General features: G+C 37.6%; 1 protein-coding gene across 23 annotated transcripts in view; it reads right to left on the reverse strand.

Moving 5' to 3' along the window:
• Nucleotides 1–9,096: 9,096 nt before the first annotated feature.
• LOC127952808 (Fc receptor-like protein 5) overlaps nucleotides 9,097–25,363 on the reverse strand; it is a 123,116-nt gene continuing 106,849 nt past the window's right edge. For 10 of the 23 annotated variants that reach the window (XM_052551603.1, XM_052551606.1, XM_052551601.1 and 7 more), the window contains 7 exons: nucleotides 13,666–13,908; nucleotides 13,455–13,580; nucleotides 10,894–10,995; nucleotides 10,510–10,566; nucleotides 10,251–10,337; nucleotides 9,851–9,910; nucleotides 9,097–9,705 (listed from right to left, as the gene is read on the reverse strand). In XM_052551603.1, the coding sequence (XP_052407563.1) occupies nucleotides 9,665–9,705; nucleotides 9,851–9,910; nucleotides 10,251–10,337; nucleotides 10,510–10,566; nucleotides 10,894–10,995; nucleotides 13,455–13,580; nucleotides 13,666–13,908 (716 nt within the window). In that variant the 3' untranslated portion in view covers nucleotides 9,097–9,664. Of the gene's footprint in view, nucleotides 9,706–9,850; nucleotides 9,911–10,250; nucleotides 10,338–10,509; nucleotides 10,567–10,893; nucleotides 10,996–13,454; nucleotides 13,581–13,665; nucleotides 13,909–14,115; nucleotides 14,398–14,943; nucleotides 15,115–16,974; nucleotides 17,110–17,181; nucleotides 17,455–17,611; nucleotides 17,873–25,363 lie in introns of all 23 variants that reach the window. The other 13 variants (XM_052551604.1, XM_052551610.1, XM_052551602.1 and 10 more) reach the window with 7 other exon arrangements.

Below are 25,363 nucleotides of genomic sequence, written 5' to 3' on the forward strand. Positions count from 1 at the left end.
AAAGCTGGGATGTGGAAAAAACACATAGACAAAGTTAGATATCTAAAGGATCGAATCTGAAGAATGAGAAGCCAAGCTGTTCAATTCGCACAAAGAAAATTATTATTTATGGACTGTGGCATTACAGGTTTATAAAGATTAACTGTCAAGATCAAGAAAAAATTATTTCCGTGCATGTTAGGTCATTTCTCCTTCGAGCGACATTATTATCAAGAGTGATGTAACATCTGACATGACCTGACAGAGATATCCAGAAAAACGGATGTACAGATTAAAGCTGCATATTCAGTCAGCAACTTATACACCACAGATATGACACCAAATATATAATGACTATTAGATGAATATTTAGTTGTCAAATGGACCTTGACAAATATACACTTTTAAAAATACATATGTTCCATATAGTTTCTCAATATACCTGAGGTCATGAAGACAGCATCCACAGTAATTCTATTAGAATTAATAATAATAATAATATTAATATATATTATTATATATGTATAAATAAACATAAAATTAACAGGTTAAAACCGTGAAAGGCAAAACATAAGCACAACAAAACAACACACAAAATTCAGTATGTGAGTACAAAGGAAAAATATACATATAATTATTTAATGACAATGACGTGCTATTCAACACTCTCTAAATTGTCATTAAGGCATATTCAGAAAGCTGATAATTGATAATAAAATACACATCACGAAAGGGGCTTCATCCCAGATATATCTTATTGAATATTCTTTTCATTATTTTTAGGAAGATGGAAATACATTACATAAATAAATACACTTGATTTCCTTTTGTTCTGAGATCAATACAGTGTTGTCTGATATAATATGACTGTCTGTTTTCAAGTAAGAAAACAAGCTAAACCAAGTATGGACCTTTACACATTAATAAATAGAAAATGGTACCACAGAATACTACATTATTCAAATTACTGCACATTGAAATATATTTAATCGATCATTAAAATAAACAAGGATAACCATAAAACACCACAACACACAAACTGTTGGAATACATTTTAATTTTTACAATTGTAATTTCTCAAACAACTTACAGTAGATTTATTTTTCAACAAAATTGCCCTTAAACTGCCTTTGTATCATTTGCCCAGAACTGCTCACTTCTAATGACTAAAATAACAGTTTTGGCTACTGGTAAACAAAGATATCGCCACATAACTAAAACAAAGCTTACCTTCAGGAGTTCAAGAGCAACAGGAGATAGATCAGCACATTTCTGCAGATAGCAGTTGTTGTTATCCTGTGGGAAAGATCAGTCAAACATGATGGGGCTTGGAGGTTTCGATCATCTCACTCAGTGTTGGCCAAAGCTCAAAGCGATCGAAGAATAGATTTAAAAAGCCTGTTAATCTCCGCCCTGCTGTCGGGTCATGAGAGTTAGCCAGCTCTGTGATTACAGCATCTCTCAGGGAGCCCCTCTTGATAACATGATGTAATACACAATAACCAGCTTTAAATAATTGATACAATAAATTAGTAGACTATTACAAAAAAAAATTCAGTTCATATTTAAGTTTGCAAGAACAGTAAAAAAAAAAATAAAAAAAAAATGATCATATGATGTTGCTAAAAAGAACATTATTTTGTGTATTTGGTGTAATGAAATGTGTTTATGTTGTTTAAGGTTCAAAAAACACATTGTTTCTCACATAATGTACATTATTGTTTCACCTCTATGCCCCATCTTCTGAAATTCGTTGATTTTTACAGCTTATAACTGTTACGGCTGGCTCGTAGACCACAACATAAAAGAGGCAGACAACAAATTCTTTAACAATAAAGCAATTTATTATCAAACCAAATAAACAATTCAAAGGAAACCGAAGTCTAGGGGGATAATAGAATACACGCGTGTGGTTATTAAATACACAAATATAGCAAAGGGATGATTAATGAGAAAATAAAAATGTACAAATGACAAAGTTGGGAGAAGTGAGGGCAAAGCTAGCCACCTCTCATTCCAAGTCGACGGTCTTTATACTCTCGTGAGTTACTCAAGGACTGAATACAACTGTTGCCTTATTAACATCTGCGCTGTGTAGCAGAGCTAGCAGGGGGAAAACAGGCAGGCGTAACACCTCCCCCACAAAAGTATTCCTCTAAGGAATGCAAAAAAAGAAAAAAAAATTTGAATTTCGCCATTGATCCCACTCTACTTGGTTCCTGATTCCCACTTGCTGGGCCCTAAGAGACAGGATAGAAAAAGAAGAGAGAAGGAAAAAAAAGGCAAGACAAATATTTACAAGCTCACGCTCGGGATAGGGCAACAGCAATAATATTTTCACTGCACCGAATGTGTTTAATGTCAAGAGAGAATGGCTGTAAGAAGAGACTCCACCGCATTATCCTCTGATTACGATCCTTCATCCGATGTAAAAACACCAAATGTTTATGGTCAGTATAAACCACAATTGGACTTGCAGATGATCCCAGATAGACTTCGAAGTGTTGGATAGCTAAAACAAGAGCAAGCGCCTCCTTTTCGACAACGTAATATATACGTGCTGATGGACACTGAATTTTTTTGAATAATAACAAACTGGATGTTCTACTCCATCTGGACGTTTCTGTAGGAGAACAGCTCCGGCTCCAGTGTCGCTAGCATCGACAGTTACACAAAAAGGTTGAGAAAAATCTGGTGCAACAAGCACAGGAGCACTAGCCAACAATGCTTTGGCTCAATCAAATGCCTGTTGGGAAACAGTGGTCCAGTTAAAAGATACCTTAGTACTTACAAGATCAGTCAAGGGTGCTACAAGGGATGCAAAGTTAGGGCGAAACCCACGATAATACCCGGTCATTCCCATAAACCTACGAAATTCCTTGCGATTTGAAGGCACTGGAAATGCACAAATCGACTCAGTCTTAGCTTCAATGGGGCGGACATGTCCATTTCCTACTATTTTACCCAAATAGGTAACTGTAGCTTTCCCAAATTCACATTTTGACAAATTTAAAGTTAAAGAGGCCGCAGTCAAATGAACAATTAACTCCCTTATTTGGGCTTAGTGATCTGACCAAGATGAACTGTACAAAACCACGTCATCCAAATAAGCCTCAGAGTCAGACAATCCAGACAACACCTTGTTTATAAGGCGCTGGAAAGTAGCTGGAGCATTTCGAACAGACCCCACTCTATCCACACAATCATCTATGTGGGGTAAAGGATTAGTGATGGAATTAAGCTTGCGATAGTCTGTGCAAAATCTGTAAGATCCATCGGGCTTATTTACAATGAGACAAGGTGAACTCCAGACACTAAAGCTGGGCTCAGCTAAGTTGTTGTCTAGCAAGTAAGTCACTTCTTTTTTCAACAAGTCCCGTTTCATAGGGTTTACCCTATACGCATGCTGTTTAATTGGTAAAGCAGACCCCACATCAATATCGTGTTCAATGACGGTAGTGCAACTAGGCACATCAGAAAACAAGTAAGGAAAAGACTCCACCAACTGAAGAATGTTTTCTCAGACTGAGATAGATGCGGTAAATGATGAACCAATTTTGGATACATTTCAGAATTATTCAATCGTCCTTCAACAACCCCTCGAGAAGGACCGTGAACACAATCATCCCCCATACAATTCAAAGAGGAACTCTCTGAAGAGGAAATCCCCTCCTCACTCGAATGTGAAGAATCGTCTGGCACAGCTGTTACTAAGCCCATAGAAGATGCAGGAGAAAAATAAGGTTTTAAAAGATGTATATGGCAAACCTGTACTCCTTTGCATCGTTCTGGGGTTTTCAAGAGATAATTCTGTCCAGAAAGGCATTTGAGGACCAGATATGGAACTGCAAAACGGGCTTGAAAAGGGTTAATTACGAGTGGCAACAAAGCTAAAACTTTGTCTCCAACCTCAAATTTCCGATCCACTGCTCGTTTGTTAAACAACCTCTTCATCTTACACTGTAACTTCCCCAGTTTTCTCTGAGCAATTGCTCGAGCCTCATAATGCAAACCACTCACAAAATCCAACACATTTTGGGAGGGTTCAGAAGGAATCCAGTTGTCAGCTAAAACTGCAGTAGGACCACGAACTTCATGACCAAATACCAAGTCATTTGGACGAAATCCAATGCTCTCTTGAGTAACCTCTCTAACTCCCATAAGCAACCAAGGCAGCCCCTCCTCCCAATCAGACCCAAGCTCCACACAGTATGACCGTAACAAGGACTTTAGGGTCTGAGGAAATCTCTCGAGGGTCCCTTGACTCTGAGGATGGTATGCACTGAAAATATGATGACTGATTTTCAGTTGTTACAAAGCCTTCGCAAACTGACGGCTCATAAAATTAGAGCCCTGGTCAGACTGGATAACTCCAGGAATGCCAAATGTTGACATAAAGGCAGCTAAAGCTTTGAGAATGGATTTTGTATTGATGGACCTAACAGGATATACAGCTGGATACCAGGTAGATAGACACATAACTGTGAGTAGATATAAATGACCAGATTTTGATCTAGGTAAAGGACCTACGTAATCAATTTGCAAATACTCAAATGGTTTTGATATAGCTTGAATAGGTTGGAGAAGAGCCACAGGGATTTTCTGGTTTGGCTTACCAGTGAGTTGGCACACATGACAAGTTCTAATATATTTTGCCACGTCCCTTTTTAAACCAGGCCAAAAGAACCTGCGTTGCAATCGATCATATGTTTTCCTCACCCCCATATGTCTAGCCACTCCATCATGAGCTAACCCGACCACAGACTGTCTGAATTTAAGAGGAACTACCACCTGAACATAAACCTTAGTAATGGGTTCAGATTCACTGACCCAATGTCTCAGCAACATCCCATCTTTTAGGAAGTAGCAAGAAGGTAGCAGAGTCTCAATATCGTCCTCAATACAAACCATTGAGAACAAAGGTTTAAGTGTTATATCAGCTAACTGTTCTTGAATCAGGTTCTCTCTAGAGACATGAAAAATAGAGGATAAAAGATCCTCTGATACTTCTTTCTCCTGAGAGAAATACTCAGAAAATAAATCTGATGATTCAGAAATGGTGTTATCTGCCAAGGTCATACCAAATGGTTCTTTAACTGTCCCTCCATCAATCTGATTTGATGGAACAAAACTACCCCCATCTACAGCATCCTCAGAATGAACGAGTAACGGTTTCCCCACGGTTACCTTACTGTCAGAATGTAGATCAAGTTCACCTTCACACAGTCGGTCAGCTTTAAGTTGTTTTCCTCTGGCTCGGGTGACAGCACAGGAAGGAAACACATGGGGAAATCTCTTCCCACATTCATCATGAATGTCTGCAGACATGGGTGTGGAAACAACAACAGCAGATGGTACAGATTCTGATGTACCCCAGACATTTTCTGGAGCAAGATCGTTCCCCAAGATAAAAGAAACCCCTGGCACAGGAAGGGAAGACCGTACTTCAACAATTACGCCACCAGTCACAAGAGGTAAGATGTACCTTGTGTAAGGGAACTTTTAAGAAAGTAATTTCTATCCCCCTAATTAACACATCCTTCCCAGTCGCAGCCTGACCGGAGAGTGTAAGAACTCCCTCTAGCAGAAATCATTGAGAAGCTCCAGTGTCTCTCAGAATCTTCAGAGAAACTTTTCCTTCCTGTCCTGGCAAAGACACACTACCGTTAGTAATAAATGGAGCATACTCCGTATAATTATAGCCCGTTCCTAATCTCAGAATTCTGTTGGTGAACATGAACCTCCAGCGGTTCAAGTCCAACCAATCCAACTGGCTTAGCAGACTTCTTTAAAGCATTACATTCGGAGATTTTATGTCCTACCTTGTGACAGCAAAAGCAGATCACTTTACCTTTCTTCTCTGATAAATCCAGACTTGTCACAGGGGGCACACCTGACACCGTATTTGATGTAATCACTGGAGGCATCCACCTATTCTGAGATAACCTTCTACTGGGATCACCTAAACCTCTATCAGGAAAAGAAACTCTGTGAGTGAGAACAAATTCATCAGCCAACACCGCTGCATCAGCTAATGTAAGAGCCTTCTGCTCATTCAAATAAGTAGACACAGACCCTGGTACACAGTTTTTAAATTCTTCTACAATAATTAATTCCCTTAACTGGTTAAAGGTTTCTACTTTCTGAGACTGACACCACCTTGTAAACGTAATCTCTTTTTCCAGAGCAAATTCAACATAGGTTTGTCTTTCAGGTTTTTTATAATCATGAAATCGTTGGCGATAAGCCTCCGGTACTAACTCATAGGCTCTCAAAATGGCTATTTTGACCCGTTTAAAATCTACACTCCCTTCTTCAGAAAGAGAAGAAAACACCTCCTGAGCCTTCCCTATCAAAACACACTGCAGAAGCAGAGTCCAGTCTTCTTTTGGCCACTTTAGAGAAGAAGTAACTCCTTCAAAATGGGCAAAATACTTGTCCACATCACGTTCACAAAATGGGGGAACCATCTTAATGTTTCGACCAACGTCAAAAGAAAAATGCACAACCTTTTTGAAGCTCCAGCTTTTTTTTACTTCCAGTTCAAGTTCAAGCTTCCTCATCTCATGCTGTCGATATTCACGTTCACTTTCACGTGCATACTCTTACTTTTTCAGCTCAAATTGTGTACGCTCACGCTCCTGTTCAAGCTAAATTTTTTTTAACTGAAGACGTTTTTCCCATTCCCTATCTTCTAATCTTTTAGTACCTTCAAACGATATTCTCTCAGTTTCAAACTGTGTTTGTTTCTCTACAGACATTAAATCTCTCTCAAGTGGATGCACTACCCCACCAAAACTAGCTTCATCTCCTGCTACCAGAATTCCTTTGGCTATCAACTGGCTTTTAACAGCCTTTAACAAATCCTCCTTGCGCTTCTTATCATTGCTAGTCAAAATGATCGCTTGACTCTCTGCGATTTCTAAAAGTTGTTCTTTGGTGCACCTATCTAGAAACTTCTCAGAAAGTTTTACATTCAATCCCTGAATGGAAGTCATCTTGAACTAGTTTAATACAAAATGAAGATTAGTTAATAAGTTGACCACAATAAAACCAAATAATTCTGATAAAACACTTCCAAAACCAATGTCAGAAAACAGCCTAAGCACAAATGATTATTCAATTATTACCTATCTCAATCCACTATAACACTAGAAACATCATAAAGATCAAGTGAATTAATAAGCCCAAGACATAAATCCTGCTTTTATTATTCAAATTAATCACACAGACATTAATCACACTTAACGTCACTGCAACAATTTCAGTGTTATAAGGAGGACAATAAATGCACAATTGCAGTGCTAATTTACTTCAGTAAACCATTGATCATACTCATTAGATTACTAGGCTGTTACAAATTTATTTGCTTCATCGATCAGCTCTATTGTCCCCAACAGAAGATCGTTATGTAAACTAATTAAATTTCATATGTTAACCATTCTACACAATCATCTAATTCCTATATAAATTGGCAACTTAAACCACACGCGAAAAAATGCTCTTTGTAATAAGATGAAAAGGGGGGGGGGGGGTGAAATGCTATTTCATGCATACTGAGTTTTTTACACTGTTAAAGAGTTGGATCCCCTGCTAAACATGGACAAAGTTTCAAAAATTAAGTTGTACGTTTGTTCCAAAAATACTCCTTCCGGTTTGTCACAAGTTTCGGAAAGTTTTTTTCGAGTATGGCTCTGTGTGACATTAGATGGAGCGGAATTTCCTTATATGGGTCCTAAGGCACCTCTGCCGGAAGAGCGCGTGCTCCCGTATAGCAGAGCACTGAGAGCACAACAGACTTCACTGATCACAGCGAGAGCGTCGCGAAATGTCACAAAATAAGTGTGTTTTTGGTTGCCAGGGCAAGACAACCCTGCACAGATTACCCAAAAAAAAAAACAGCATTAAGGGACCAGTGGATGGAGTTTATTTTTACAGAGCATCAACGGAGTTGTGCAAGTGTTTTTGTTTGTTCCCTGCATTTCGAAGATGCTTGTTTTACAAACAAGGCCCAGTTTGACGCCGGATTTGCACATCGTTTATTTCTTAAGGATAATGCAGTCCCAACGAAAAAGGGTCACGATCGTGTGTTGGAACCGCATGCGGTGAGTAAAACTGCTTCAAATATCTCTGTGTTGTTAACTTAGCTATTAGCGCGTAAGCACATCAAGTAAACAACATGCGATGTTGTCATCAAACTGCACTTTCCACAAAAAAAAAAAAAAAAAAAAAAAGACGACATAAAGTGGAACTTTCATTTTCCAAAACCGCTAAGCAAATATATACAGTTTCAGTACATACCACATAAAGACGTCATTGCTGCTGCTGGTCTTGTTAAATTTCAGCCTCTGGATCTGATTCTGGATCATAAATATACGCTGAATCTGACTGTTAGCCATGGTTTGTTTTGGATGTTTTTTTCCCTCACGGTAATGTCACAAACGCAAACGCTTCCAAATGCTCTCAACGCAAAAGCCTACTCGCGCTCGTGATTCTTTAGCTCCGCCCACACGTCACGCCTCCAGCCGGTCGTGTTTTTCCGGGAAAAATCGTTACAGACTATCTTTCTCTTATGAATATAATAAAACTAAAGACTTTTTGGAGTTATGAAGGATGCAGTACTACTCTATAGGTACTCAAGATTAACAGGATATTGAGTGAAAACGAGCATTTCACCCCCCCCTTTAAACAAATCAGGGAGAAATATAAAGCTTTACATCTCCGATAAACCTGCCTGTTGAAACTATATCCTAGCTAGTCTACAAAGGACTGCCGGGCTCGAGGTGACTTGAAACGCTGAACCTCATAACAACCGTACTCCAAATGAGTTCAGCTGCGCGAGAAAAGCGTACCCCCACCCAGGATTTCCTTCAGAAAACTCCAAATAAAATACAAAACAAAATCAACAAAACAACAAACAGTGAGCCGATGGAAGGACCGCTCACACACAGCCCAGCTGAAAACACTCTAACCGGAGTGAAAACTGACTCTTACAGAAATCCTTAAGAGACAATAAAAATACTCCCTCAGAAAAAGCTAAAAAAAATCTTGAATGAGGCCCCATTTTTATGTTAAGGCTGGCTCGTAGACCGCAACATAAAAGAGGCAGACAACAAATTATTTAACAATAAAGCAGTTTATTATCAAACCAAATAAACAATTCAAAGGAAACCGACATCTAGGGGAAAAATAGAACACACGCGTGTGGTTATTAATGCAATTCATGCAGACCAGCAAGTCATGATTTAAAAATGGCCTGTTATTTCTAGGTTGTCTACTACAATGCTCCAAATACATTTTAAATTAAGAAGACAAAGAAAAAAGGAAATTTGGTCAATCAACATTCAAGAAAAAGGCCTTGAGCTGAATATTATGTCTCTCTTTCAGTCTAATGATGAGCTGCTGCTGCTGGTATCAACTAATAAAATAAACTCTGTGCAGCACTGAAACATCATCTACCTTTGCTGTTTTTATCCAGTGTATAATCAGCTCATTGCTTTTAAATATTAACATGCATAGCTATTGAAGCACATGAAGGATTGCATCACTAATATTTAATACACATATTGCCATCAATTTCTCAGTATCACAAAGATGATAAAGCACGGATGATCTGCTCATTCTCCAGATCTTCTCCACCTAAACTCATCAGCGTCCTGGGATTGAAAATTTCTCATCTGGGCATTTATTTAACCTGAGCATACGTCACATCACTAGATCCAGCACCTGAGAATATAGAAATTAATTTAAAAATCAACAACTTTCATTTTTGCTCATTTCATTTTATTCTTAGATTGTCAATGATGCTTGTAGATGCAGTTTTCAGTGGCTCCTTGTGAATTGTGACTGATGTTTTTACTTTAACACTCACCTTGATGGGTCCCCAGGTTCAGTTTAGAGTAAACAGTGTCAGAAACTTCACTGGTTTTCTCTAAAAGATGAAATAGTTACATTAATATCACTATTGCTTACTGTGTGCTCAACAGTGATATGAAATACAATATGATTATAATATCTCAACAGCTTCTACAGAGAGAATAACATAATTAATTATTTACCAATTTACCTTGAAATCAACATATTGCAATGACCTTTATGGATCAGGTGGATTTCACAGTGAACAGACACAAACAGGTGTTCAGAGAAATACTGTAGTGTTTGTGATGGTTTACTGATGTGAGAGAAATTAAAATCAAAGGAGCTTTTTACCCCAGAGGTCTTTAGCTCTGCTACACTGCTGTCATGATCATTAAACCATTGTATCAGTTTACCTTTGTTTTCTTTATTTTTCTTCTGTTTCCCTGAAGATTCGTGTTCAATCTCAGCGTAGGTGACGTCAGTAGGTCCACTAACACTATCTACAGTGAACAACAACAACAACACCAACAAAGGAATAAGACATTTGTTTTTAATGACAGTGAAATAAAAAACAAAAACAAAGATCCTGTAGATTTGAGTATTTAGAAAATAACTACTGCCTTAGTAAATGATCGACATGACAGAAGTACTTTATGTAACATTATTAATTACCTGTGCTGAAGTCTTTATTAATTGTTGCATCAACAGAGTCATAAATATGAGCAGTTCCTGTAATAAATTGATGCATGGATTAATTTGCAATAATAATGAACATTTTGTCTTATTTAACCCCACAGAAAACAGTTAATAAAGCATTCAGCTAAAAATCTATTGTGCTATTAACACTCTAAATTACATATCATATGTTTTGTTATCCATTACTTAAAATGAAATAAAATCAAATTACATCGTATTGAAATATAAATGTCAGTCACACAAATATCATATTGCACTTTATAAATGATTTAGTCAGATCTGTCTTGTTAGTTGAAAGTTATTTCTAAGTGTCTTCAATCACAGCTTGTGTTTATTTATGGTTAACAGGTAAAGACTGACCAGACAGCAGTGTGTTGTATCCCGCTTGACTCTGGTTCTGTTCTGATGTCTGACTGCTGTTCTGCTGTTCACTGACTTTAGACAGAGACTGAGATCTTACACCTGAACACACAAGGATTATGTAAGTTTTAAAATCAACGTTTAATCTCCTTCATGCATACATGTTTGAGAGTGACAGAGTTTAGCATTGTTGGGAACTGATTACTTTTGATTACTTTTTGATTACTTTTCTAAATTTCTAATGAATGTTTATTTTCAACTGTTTATAATTTTTTTCAAACATTTACACCATGCAGGTTTAACCTTACAGTAGTGCTCAATACTGTCAGACTTTTACAATCCTTCATCACTTGAATTGAGATGATCACATTTGAACACATCCACCACAAAATCAAAGACTTTAGTACTGTCTTACTTTGAGATTGATTGACTTTGAAGTTTAATGCAGTTTTAAAATTATAAGAAATTCTTTACTGATACTGTTTTTGAAATCTTTTCATAATTACAGGAAACAATGGTTTGAAAAAAAAAATTAAAAAAATAATGATCAATAAAAATGAAAACATTGCTAGCCAGCTTCAGTAGGCCTATGTGTAGTAAAGGAAACTGCATGTCTTTGCCATTCATTTCCACGAGGGGCTGGGAAAATAAAATTCTGACAGGGAAATCTCAAAACTCAAACAAACAAATTCTGAAACCCTACATGTACAACCTTATTTTTTGGACCTGACATAAAAAAGGTTTAAATCTTTAGGCTAGGGACATGCAAAATAATTAAAAGTTCTCTCCTGAACTGCTCCTTCACTTCCATTTTTCTCTTCAGTCTCTTTATTTTGGCCTGATTTCTCTCGCTCTCATGATTTTAATACTTAAGATTTAACAAAACTATACTTTTTTAAATTGCCTACATGTCAAAATTAGTACATCATTACAATATATTTATAGAAAAATCCTAATACTGAACATGAATCATTATAACCCCCACTATAAAATTAACCATGCTTTTATTATAGTAAAAGTACAGTAATAATGTTTTATTATTATTATTATTATTATTATTATTATTATTAGGGTGAATACTGGTAAAGTGGGACACTTTCTGATAATTTATATTCTGCATACTTTTTTATTATGATCCAAATGTCTTAGCCACTCATATGATACTATTATAAATAGCATAGGAGCTCTACTAATCTATAGACAATAAAAAAGAAAGAAAAATTAAACACAGGATGGATGACTCTTCCTCAAACACACAATGACCCCAAACCACATTTTTCAAGGCGCTACTGTCAAACTGGGACACCTTTATTGGCAAACTGGGACACTTAAAACACATTCAGTTGTTATTCAAGTGTAGGCCTTATAAATTAAATACACAATAACAATATAAACAACAATATAAACAATAACAACAATAATATAAACATCACTTTTTTAAAGAAGGGGTGCAGGTACAGCAAATTCAACCCACCCCCTCCCTCACCTGCCCACAACATTTTATATTGGGTTAAATTTATTTCATACATATTTTAAAAAAAAATTATAATAACCTTCATTAACAGAGAGAGCTGAAATTTTGTATATATCTTAAGTAACCCGCTCTGTCTAGTCTGTCGGTCTCCGTGTCCTCTTTGCTTCGTGATTTTTCTCTGCGTGAGAAAATGGATGTGTGGCGTGAGAGCGTGTGAAAAGTGTTAATTGCGTGTGTCTCACGGTGAATGCGTGAGAGCTGGTGTAGTTTAAGTCAGTCTTTCTTGAAATATCTAGCTAACTAACTAAATGTATGAGGGACATATAAAAAGGTAACTCTATTCCTCCATTAGAATGACTTGAATGGCTGTCCCAGTTTGCCAGTAATACCCTGTCCTAATTGAACAATATGCTATTGGCAAACTGGGACAGTGTCAAAATCGCATAAAAAACCCCCAAGAAGATTAATATGAATGTGATTTTTAAAAATTCTGATTCACCATTACATCCTATAACAAAATATGTAACAATTACAAATGATCCATGAGTTGTTTTATTTTTATAACCTTAACATTATTTATCTCCGAATGCTGTCATTTTACTTACCATCACAGTTCACTGCAAGGTTGTTAAATATGATGTGCCACACCCCGGAAGCGATGTCATAGCCACAGAATTTTTTTTTTTTTTAATCACATACTTGCTACCGATGAGCTCAGTGTTGATTTTTAGTAAAAGAAACATGTAAAGATATAAATTATTAAGCTTAACTGTCCCACTTTACCCATTGTCCCACTTTACCAGTATTCACCCTATTATTATTATTATTATTATTATTATTATTATTATTATTATTATTATTATTATTACCATTACCATTACCATTTGTATTTATTTTTAAATGAACTGATTTATAAATATTTATTTTCTTTTATTTGTGGTTACCATAGTTTAACAATAGTAACCATTGTCTTTGGATTCATAGTAAAATCATGTTAATTTACATAAGAGTTGTGTTGTTGTCTGTCCTAGCTCCCCCTTAACGTATTAAAATGTGTAATTAAATTGTAATATGTCAGAAGATGAACCTTTGTTGTTTCTGTAGCGCCACAAGAGGACCAAGAAGACGATGATCAGAAATGTCAAAATCAGTCCTGCAGTCACTCCAATTATCATGGTATTGAGACCATCAGATTCTGATGTTGTGGAGGAAGCTGAGATACATAGATTTTACATTTAGAATATTGCTGTAAATGATACAGAAATATTTCAGCAGTGTTTATTGATGTACAGTCTCACCTCTGACTGAGATCCAGCTCTTGGGTGACTCTCTTCTCTCGGGGTGTTTGCAGTAGTAGAAACCCTCATGTGACTTTGAGACAGTAGAGATGATCATCTCTGGAGTTTGACTCTGGAGGAGTGATCCATCTTTATAGAAATCAGCTCTGAGGATTGGTGGAGTTGAGTGTTGATATAAACAGCGTAGAGTCAGAGAATCTCCTTCAGTCACAGGATGAACAGGACTCTCCAGAATCACACCAACTACACAAACAGATGAAATGTGTGCTGATAGTATATAGCAACTATATGATAACACATATTTAATAATAATTATAATAATAATAAAAATCATCGTCATCATAATATCAATAACAATAATATTAATACAGATTACAGTTGTAAATTAAAATAATGCTAATTAAAAAATGAGAAATGAAAAAAAAAAAAAAAATACAGAAACAGACTCACAGTGTACAGTGATATTAACAGGCTGATAGCTATCTCCAGATTCAGACTGACACCAGTACACTCCAGTGTATGATGGGTCAGTGGACATGATTTTACACGTAGATCCTTTTTGTAATCCCCAGCGTGATAGTAAACAATCTTCCAGACCCCATTCGTCTGTGTATCTTCTCACTCTCCATCTATCAGAGTTACTCTGGTCCTCACAGCTCAGAGAGAGAGAGACAGATGTGAAGTGTTGAGTTCTGTTGGGACTGATGATCAGAGAGACTGGAGGAGAAACACCTGAGAAGACAATTACAGTCTGGAAATCAAGTCAAAACTGTTTTATTGATTTAACACTCTCTACACTGTTTCAAAACAAAATAACATATTTGTAAAATTTTTTGTAATTATGCCATCAGCAAGCAAACCAAAAACAACTGAGACAACTTCACGAATTGTTAGTTCTGGAGGAAAAAACCTTCAGAGAAACCATTATTATTAAATTTTTTATTATATTTAATCCACCATTATCTCAATTCTAATTAAGTACAAATTAATTGTATTCAGTTGTGTTATGGGCAATAAAACAGTCGATTACATTATTGTTAAACTCATTATTACACTGAAATAATGAAAATGTCTGTGCCACCCTGAGTTGCTGATGACCCCTGCCTCCACCGTTGTTTTAATCTCTGCTAGAAGAAAAAGCATCTTTCTCCATTGACACAATTCTGTAGTAACCTTGTATTACGACAGAATAAAATTTCATAACAAATCAAGCACATAAAAGATAAAGTAAAATTTCAGGAGAGTCTCATTTCATTCAGAGATTCAGACTGAACTCACCAGTGACCCATAGTAGTTGTTCGTTGCTGTAGTGTGTGCCATAGACTGGTTTTTCTCTCTCTGCACTGCACACATAAACTCCTGTGTGTTTTAGAGCAGCAGAACTGACCGTGTAGTTTCCTCCAGCTCCTCTGCTGCTGTCTGAGAGAAGCTGATAACGATTTCTGTAATCTGTATGAAGTGAAGTGTAGAGTTACCTCAAGAAATGATGAGTTATATTTACATGAGACTTTTAAATGACCTTTATCTGTAGAATCAGTATTATTAAGACTAGTTTATGCGTTTGATTTTTAATCTCTATAATTTTTGTGATGAAACCAGTTCATTCAGATATTATCACACAGGCACGTGCACAGGTAGGGCTCAACCTGTGCAGAGCACATGCCCTTTTTGCCCTTACACTCCGAAGTGCCCTTTTTTTGGTGGTGTTTTTTTTTTTTTTATCAATGCTATTGGTCACCCTTTACGTCTGTCTGTCTGTTTTACAAATATTTAGCAAATGAAAGTTCTTAAAACGAGCTTGTGTAAATCTTATTCGATCCTCAAGCTGTCAGTAAGCTGATAACTCCGCCCCCTCTATATTCATTGAATCAACTGAAGTTCCACAGCAGCCGCACAGTAGACAACAGCTGAGCTGAACAAAGTTTTGCGAAGGGTAAATAAATATCTTGTTGTTTGAATAAGTACTACTAAACAATATGTCTATAAAGGCTCATATTTTATTTATTTGATGTCTGACTGACTCACTGAGACATGTGGGACGTCGCCTGAGAGACAGGGCTAGCATTTGCCATCTAGTCATAGCCAACACTTAAATAGCCTGTGCATACAGTTGCATTTCATCTTTAATAAAATGCTATTTTGGCCAAATGCATTTTACCACAGGAAAAACTGAGCGCTCCGTCTATATAGCTACAAAAACTAATTTGTAACCTAGAAGAAAATGTAATGTGATCCCGGCAGCGTCAGGCGCCGTCGCCGTTTTAATGACGGACAGAAAAAAAAAAACATTTGCACACATTCGCTGGTCAAAAACGATAAATTGATAAGTAATACAACAACATATAATTTGTTTTTACCATCGGAAAATCATAACAGGTGCGCCCCCCGCGCTGTTTCGTACTGGAACTTACACAAAGCGACGAGTGATCCTCGTCACCTGATAATAAATTTCTTTTTTGATTTATGATTGCTGATACACTTAATTTATTAACATTTAGGCTAATCATGTTATGGTATACTCTCCGCTCGTCCTCACATGTATAAAATGTTGTAAAACATTGTTTTACTACAGTAATTTAGTAGTAACAAAAAAAAAAAAAAAAAAAAATTACAGATCACTGAAATCTTTATATTTTATCATGCAGAATGTAATTCATGATTCATTCCAAGGCTTCATTTATTTGATCCAAAATACAGCAAAATCAGTAATATTGTGTAATATTTTTACAATTTTAAATAACTGTTTTCTATTTGAATATTTTAAAATGTAATTTATTTTTGTGATCAAAGCTGAATTTTCAGCATCATTACTCCAGTTCAGTACTCTTCAGTGTCACGTGATCCTTCAGAAATGCTTTTCACTGCAACTGTACTTTTCACACTATTTTTATGTATTTTTTCATTGCTGGCTTATTTTAGGGAAAGTGTAGTGAATAAGAGACCTTCAAGAGACCAACATCCCTGGTCCACCACAGTATAACATTTTTGCCAGATACATGGCTCACAGAAGGTTGCTGTTGTATTAGGTTTAAAGAAGCCCTTAAAACCCTGTTTATCTATATTATCTAATTATCTAATATTATTATTATGGTCGTTATTAATCGTGAATAAATCTAAAGCTTTTGAGACTATTATTTTGTGTTACTGAATTTGTCATGAAGATGTGACCATTTCTTCCTTTTATGCAGGCTTACTAAATAATCTTGATATAAAAAGGGGGGGGGGGGGTGCCCTTTTTCAGTTTCAGCACATGCCCCTCAAAAGGTCTGTGCACGGCCCTGTTATCACATGAAGCACACTATGTCTTACCTGATGAAGCAGTTCGAGTGAACCAGCTGAATGTCCAACCTGTAGAGGAGTCTTTAACCTCACAGATCAGAGTCACTGGATCTCCTTCAGTCAACCACTTCTGGGGAGAAACACTTAAAACTGGTCTGGGTCTATCTGAAATACAGAAATCACTCATTGATAACATGTTAAACTTGTGTGCGTTTATGAAGCGTTGATCAAACTCACCTGATACTGTCAGTGTAACTTCATCACTGAAGTGTGATGTTCGTGATCCTCCTCTCTCTGCTCCATAACAGGAGTATTTACCTGCGTCAGACTCAGTAACATAACTGAATGTGTGATCCTGTAGTTCCCTGAAAACACTGTCTGAACCGTCTTTATACCAGCTGTACTTCCAGCTAGAGACTCCTTCACCATCAATGTCACATCTGAGAGTGACTGTCTCTCCTCTGAATACATGTTGATCAGGTTTAATGCTCACTTTGGCTTTTGGTCTTTCTGTACAACAACAACAATACTTGATTGTAAAACACATGCTAGATCAAGTTAGACTGAAGTGTTGTTCTCTAAAGCTGTTATAATCACAGATTCAGTGTCTTGTGAATTATTTTCATTGTGTTCTCTGAGCAGATCATTATTTGATTAAAATACTTACCGTTTATTGTCACTGTTACTGGTTCACTGTAATTTGTGTAAAGTCTTCCTCTGTGTGCTCTGCACCTGTACTCTCCTCCATCAGAGACTGTCACTGAATTGATTGTTTTATTTGCAGCTTCAGTAGATTCAGTGTTTGAGTCTCTACTCCGGATAAACTCCCATCCATCCCATGACTGATTCACCTCACATCTCAGAGTAACTGAGTCTCCAGTGAACAGTGAACTCTGTGGCTCAACAGTCAGAGTTGGTTTGGGAATATCTGGACATATGAAGTCAATGAGAGATGTGAAACCTTTACTATAGAATTCAATTTAAGTTTATTTAAATAGCACTTTTCACGATAAAAATCGTTTCAAAACAGCTTTACTGAAAATTTGGTTTCTACAATATATTTAGAAGTAGCTTGTCAGTGGTGACTGTCAAATTGAGATACAGCAATAATTATGTTGCAATCAAACTTGTAGCAAAAATTTGAAGATATTGTCTTACTGATAGAGCTTCTTGATTTCACAGTAAATGAAATACAGCTGTAATCAGCAATTACAGCGTCAACATTCAGCACAAAGGTTTAAAAGACAACAAAGAGCAGAGAGCACCCAAGGAAGGGTTTAAATTCACAACTTTTAGTTTAATAGCCCAGAGCCAAACAAGCCCCAGCTATAACAGAAATCAAAGAGACAAACCATTTACTGAAGTGTTGTGCAAGCGCAGAATTTTCTACTAAAATTCAAAATGGCAAAGAGGCCGAACATTGGAAAAACTGGCGTAATTTCTGGCCAATAGGTGGTGCTCTCACCAAACAAAGAATCAATAAGGCTTATCCCCCATTTTCCTCAATGCGGGAGCCTATTGGTTGAGACTTAAATAACGAAGAGAATAACAACATGCAGTAAATTGTAAAACTGTTTGCAGTACAAACCAGTGTGTCCATAATTAAGATAACAGATTAAAATAATATGATAGGACACATCAATTGTCAATATCAAACAGCAAAACAAACTGTTTTGTCCAGGTAAAAATGAGACCGGAAGCTAGACCCATAGAATTTACAAATGGCTGCGCCCATTTTTACGTCAGGAAAGGTGGATGAAGTTTATTTCTGTAAATACAGGGTCACCTGAAGGATTTCAGCTGAGGTTATACACAGTGACAGGTTTTGTTGTTGTTTTAAATGAAGATGTCTCTAGACACATATATAAAAAATTATAACAACAACAATAATAATAATAAATAAAACACAGTTTACCTTGAAAAAGAAAGAAAGAAAGAAAGAAAGAAACTGAATTTTCAAATACTTCAATTGCCTGTTCACATAATATAATACCAACTAAAAAAAAAAAGAAAAAAAAAATGTTAGTGGACACAAAAAACGTTTTTTGCAGTGCATATGGCTGCTTATTCACAGGACTTCAGATAATTCAACATAGACTTGGAACCAACTGTTAGTGTAATCTATTCTACACAAAACAAAAACATGTCTTTTTAGGCATGTACCAGATATGGTTGTCATGTTATTAAACATATTAATACAACTGAATTTATATTTAACGTGATCAGTTTAATAAAAACAAGTTGCAAGTTACTTATTATTTAATTATTTTGTTTCATTCCCACAGTTATACAGCGACATAGCCTAACAAAAGGCAAAAAAAAAAAAAAAAATAATAATAATTTCTCATCATGTTATCACTGACTACAGACTAGCACAAAAAAACTCCTCTTATTATCAATGTACTGTAGCTGCCTACAATGAAATGAATCTTGCCACTGGGTAAATGTGTTGCTGATTTACATCATAACTACTTTGTTAAGGTTTATTTGGTTATGGTTGTAAAAATCAACAATTCATCCAATATTTTTTTTTATGAGCATTAGTTTCCCAGAGGTAAGAAAAATCTAAAGTGAGATCTTTATAACATCTCACATATTTCTTCTAGACAGAAATTAGGTTACTTCAAGATCAAATGGAGACTTTTACTTGAGTCTGTTGATGTTTTTATCAAAGCTGACTTCTGAATTCAGTAATCCTGGCACTCTCCTTGCTAAAAGGCATGTTAAATAGCATATGAGACAATGCTAGACTGTCTGCTGTTTGGCTGTTTATTTGTTATAAATCTTATGTAAAGTCTTCTTGGGTGTTTAAAAGGCACTATATAAATAAAATAAAACACATTATTATTATTACAATGACAACAATTCACAATGAATATAATGTGCTGTTTTTATTGTATCATCGGTTACTTGATTTTAAAACACATGCTAAATCAGGTTCGACTGAAGTGTTGTTATCTAAAGCTGTTATAATCAATGATTCAATGTCTTGTGAATCACTTTCATTGTGTTCTCAGGGCAGTTCATTATTTGATGAAAATTCTTGCTGTATATTGTCACTGTTACTGGTTCACTGTAATTTGTGCAAAGTACTCCTCTTTGTGCTCTGCACCTGTACCCTCCATCAGAGACTTTCAGTGAATTGATTGTTTTATTTGCAGTTTCAGTAGATTAAGGGCCCTATTTTAACGATCTAAACGCAAAGTACAAAACGCACGGCGCAGGTGCACTCAGGGTGTGTCCAAATCCACTTTTGCTATTTTGACGACGGAAAAACGGTCCGTGCGCCAGGGCGCATTGTTGCAATGGGTTGTCCCCATTCTCTTAATAAGTAATGGGCATAGCATTCAATACACCAATCAGAGTGTCATCTCCCACTCCCTTTAAGAGCAAGATGCGCTCACGCCATGCGGATCGCTATTTACATGGTGGAATTTGTTGGCGGAAAAGCTGAACGCTTCTCAAGCGAGGAATACGGGACAAGCCGAAATCCACCAAAGCTCCGCATGACGAGTCAGTTAATATATATATATATATATATATATATATATATATATGGAGGGCCATTGCTAGTGGGGTGAAAGGTGGTGAAGATTATAAGGGCCCACAGATGGGGGGCGGTACAGATAACAGACTTCATCGTCACGAAATCTTATCATTTACACGTGTTTTTAAGCCTTGCCCATTCAAACTTTCAACAGAGTTTAAAACCTTCAAACACGAGACACAATAACTCAACAAAGTACTTGCGCGCCACATTCGGTGCGCACGCAGAGAGCCTCGTTAACGGACAGCAACACCAAACCAAGCTTTCCCTCACCTGAATGAACAAAGACAATTCGCAGTTTAAACAAGCAAACAGAAAAAGACCTGAAAGAGCCAACTTCAGCAATGTGCGCACAAAGCGCACGCAGAAGTGCTTGAACACCTAAACTGTGTTCCTCTTCTCACCTCTTCTTGCTCTTATAATGACAAATACATCCAAAAGTATGTCAAAATACCCGTATTGGAGAGTATCTTCGAAAAAACTCTCGTTATGTCTAAAGTGAAAGTAAACAGTGGAGAAAGAAATCGGATGTCTATCGGTGTCCTTAATGTTAATCCAGATGAAAGCAAGAAAACCACTCAAGGCTCTTCACTGAATTACTTTTAAGTTTTAACAAGAATTAATCCACAGTCAAACCAAAAATTATTCAGACACCAGTGGGTCCAGGGCACTAGTTCACTTATGTAAGTGAGTACAGCTAAATAAAATAAACTGACATAGGGTGAATTGCCCTAAAGTGGGACACTGCCTAATGTGGGACACTGAAGGATTTGTGTTTGTATCTCCCCCATAAATACATGAATGGCAGTGAAACTCTGGGTTACCAAAGCTGTGGTGTCATGTGATCAAAATCACATAACCTCTCAAATGTGCATTCAACAATGAGGGTGGAGGAATCATCAAACTGGAAGCACATTGTGTGAAGACCACCCAAAGCTCAGTGACATAGTGTTTTGACAAACTTGATATAAAGGAGTATAAATTCATTTTAAACAAAACTATCATGCTACTTTTTGGACATAAGTGCAGTATGGAGTACCTCAAGGCTCAGTAATAGGGCCGCTACTCTTCACGCTTTATATGTTACCCTTGGGAGATATCATCAGGAAACATGGTGTTAGCTTTCACTGTTATGCTGATGATACTCAGCTCTATATTTCTTTGCGGCCCGGTGAAACACACCAATTTGAAAAACTAATGGAATGCATAGTCGATATAAAAAATGACAAGTAATTCTTACTGCTAAATTCTGAAAACAAAAAACAAAAACAAAACAGAGGTGGTAACTATAGGACCTAAAATCTCTGCTTGTAATAACCTAGATCACTGTCTAAGACTTGATGGTTGCTCTGTTAATTCTTCGTCATCAGTTAGGAACCTAGTTGTGCTATTTGATCGCAATCTTTCCTTAGAAAGCCACGTTCCTAGCATTTGTAAAACTGTATTTTTCCATCTCAAAAATATATCTAAATTACGGCCTATGCTCTCAATGTCAAATGCAGAAATGTTAATCCATGCATTTATGACCTCAAGGTTAGATTATTGTAATGCTTTATTGGGTGGTTGTTCTTCACGCTTAGTAAACAAACTACAGCTAGTCCAAAATGCAGCAGCAAGAGTTCTTACTACAACCAGGAAGTATGACCATATTAGCCCGGTCCTGTCCACACTGCACTGGCTCCCTATCAAACATCGTATATATTTTAAAATATTGCCTATTACTTATAAAGCCCTGAATGGTTTTGCACCTCAGTATTTGAATGAGCTCCTTTTACATTATGATCCTCTACGTCCGCTGCGTTCTCAAAACTCAGACAATTTGATAATACCTAGAATATCAAAATCAACTGCAGGAGGCAGATCCTTTTCCTATTTGGTGCCTAAACTCTGGAATAACCTACCTAACATTGTTCGGGAGGCAGACACACTCTTGGAGTTTAAATCTAGATTGAAGACCCATCTCTTTAACCTGGCTTACACATAACATATTCATATGCCTATAATATCCAAATGCGTTAAAGGATTTTTAGGCTGCATTAATTAGGTAAACGGGAACCGGAAACACTTCCTATATGACCCTATGTACTTGCTACATCATTAGAAGAATGGCATCTACACTAGTATTTGTCTGTTTCTCTCTTATTCCGAGGTCACCGTGGCCACCCGGATCCAGTCTGTGTCCAGATCAGATGGTGGATCAGCACCTAGAAAGGACCTCTACTGCCCTGAAAGACAGTGGAGACCAGGACAACTAGAGCCCCAGATACAGATCCCCTGTAAAGATCTTGTCTCAGAGGACCACCAGGACAAGATCACAGGAAACAGATGATTCTTCTGCACAATCTGATTTTGCTGCAGCCTGGAATTGAACTACTGGTTTCGTCTGTTCAGGGGAGAACTGGCCCCCCAACTGAGCCTGGTCTCTCCCAAGTTTTTTTTTATTCTGTCACAGATGGAGTTTTGGTTCCTTGTCGCTGTCGCCTCTGGCTTGCTTAGTTGGGGTCACTTCATCTACAGCCATATCGTTGACTTGATTGCAAATAAATGCACATACACTATTTAACTGAACAGAGATGACATCACTGAATTCAATGATGAACTGCCTTTAACTACCATTTTGCATTATTGACACACTGTTTTTCTAATGAATGTTGTTCAGTTGCTTTGACGCAATGTATTTTGTTTAAAGTGCTATATATAAATGAAGGTGACTTGACTTGACTAATGTGTTTATTAAATGTTTGTCCATCAGAAAATGGTATAACTTTGTATGTATAAACTATGTATTTGATATTTTAATCAAATTTCCTACTGTCCCACTTTAGGAAATATGGTTTCGTAAAATGGGACAGTACGGTTAGCCTAATGAGGGACAGTACTTCAGTCAGTCAAAAATGTGTGGAGGGGCATGGTTTGTGGGGCAAAAATGATTATTTACAGGGTTTTAGTGTTGTTATGCAATATTAGAATAATGTTACTGCAGATGGGATTATAGATGATGATGATGATGATGGTGTCTTGACATGCAAAGGACTGCTTGTTTTCAGAGATGTAATGAGTTAACCTCTGTAGGTTGTTTTTATTCAGGTAGTTCTCAAGGTTTGTGCAGGCTAGCTGCTAGAGGTTTTCAAAAAGACAGTTATTGTATGCGTTTGTTTTGTAAAAGAGAAAGCATTAGGCAAATTGGTCTTAAATGTTTTTAACAGCAGTTCACTGCACGTTCATGAATTCTGAATCAAGGTTGCTCTTGTTAGGGGAGAGATATGTAACGGTCTTTTAATGTAAATGAGACAGTCAAAGAATCAAATGGGAAACATAAATCCACTCCGGAGACAGAGGTATCAGTCAAACAGAAATCTTAGTTTGTAAACCCTGAGCTTTAACAAAAGGTAGCAGATAAACAGGTTACTGGGATTCGGGATGAGCGGCAGCCGAGCCAGTTGCAGGGGGGGATTCCGACAGAGGGTACGGCAAGAGGCGAAGCCTGCAGAGAGCGTGGGTACCGTAGGCTGGATACCACGTCCATTCAGGACCACAGCGTCTGAGTTGGTAGAGCACAGTAAGGAGCATGAAGGGAAATGACATCAAGACAAACCACACAGAATGAGACAGGACAGGACAACACTTGATTCAGCAGGTAAGAGATGCGTCTTCAGCATTGATCACTAGGAATAAACTGACAGAAGGGTTAGAGAAAGCGGAGGTAGAAATAGCAGGAGGAATCAGGGAAAAGGGGAAACAGGTGGAAGGATTGGGTAAGTGGGAACAGTTGGGACTAATGAAGTTAAAGTGATGGTGTAGAGAAAGATTGTGCAGGATGACCACAAGAGGGGGACAGAGAAAGGAGGAACCCGGATCATGACAGTACCCCCTCCCTCAATAAGCGCCTCCTGGCGCTCCATAGTAGGCCACCAAAAACATTGACAAATACACGCCAGAGAGCCGTATGGGCAGGCAATTTAGACGAGTGTCCCCATTGGAGGACAGCACGACGAGCTGAACAAAAAGGAGTCCCTCTGGACAGTTACAGGGTGCGGAAACCTGAGATAGCGCGCGTTTGACCAATCTCTTGACTCCCCACATGGCAGTCCCCACAACTCGACCGGGGGGGGGGATAATAACCTCTGGGATTTCGGCTGCAGGGGGGGGGGGGGGGGTTGTCATGGAGACGAGAAAGGGCATCAGCCTTGGCATTCTTAGAACCCGGATGATAGGAAATGGAGAAGTCGAAATGTGTAAAAAATAAAGCCCAGCGGGCTTGGCTAGCATTGGGTCTTTTAGCTGAGATGGAAGCTTTGGCATAAGTTCTGCCAGGAAGACTCAATTGTTAGCATCACCTATTACCTTTTCAATTGTCCAATCACGTTCTAATAATAGAAGTATAAAAGAACCTGTGCTTACACTTGTCTGAGTTTGCAGATGCTGAACGCTTCACTCACCACCACCCACCCCTCCACCACCAAGATGGGCTCCTCCCTCACCAATAACAAGCATCTTCTCTCCATCTCCCTTACCACCACAGGATGTTCTTCCCCTCCAACCATCCCACCACCACCAGGATGGTCCCTCCTAAAATGTCACTGGGGTCGGCTGCGCCCCTGCCTTCATCTTCAGGCAGGAAATACTGAATCCGTACCCTCGGACAGCTATTTACGGATGGGGCCTACGCCAAATACAATACTTTCCCATCTGTGGAGGAGCGCTGGGAAAGAATGGCCCGACCCCGACCTCCGAAGCGTCGACCTCGACGATAAATTGTTTCGAGACGTCGGGAGAGTGTAAGATAGGAGCGGAGGTAAAAAGGATCTTTAGCTGTTCAAAAGCCACCTGGGCCGCCTCTGACCATCTGAAATGCTACTTCACAGAAGTTAG

This window comes from Carassius gibelio, chromosome B3 (genome assembly GCF_023724105.1).
Source record: "Carassius gibelio isolate Cgi1373 ecotype wild population from Czech Republic chromosome B3, carGib1.2-hapl.c, whole genome shotgun sequence".
Taxonomy (NCBI): Eukaryota; Metazoa; Chordata; class Actinopteri; order Cypriniformes; family Cyprinidae; genus Carassius; species Carassius gibelio.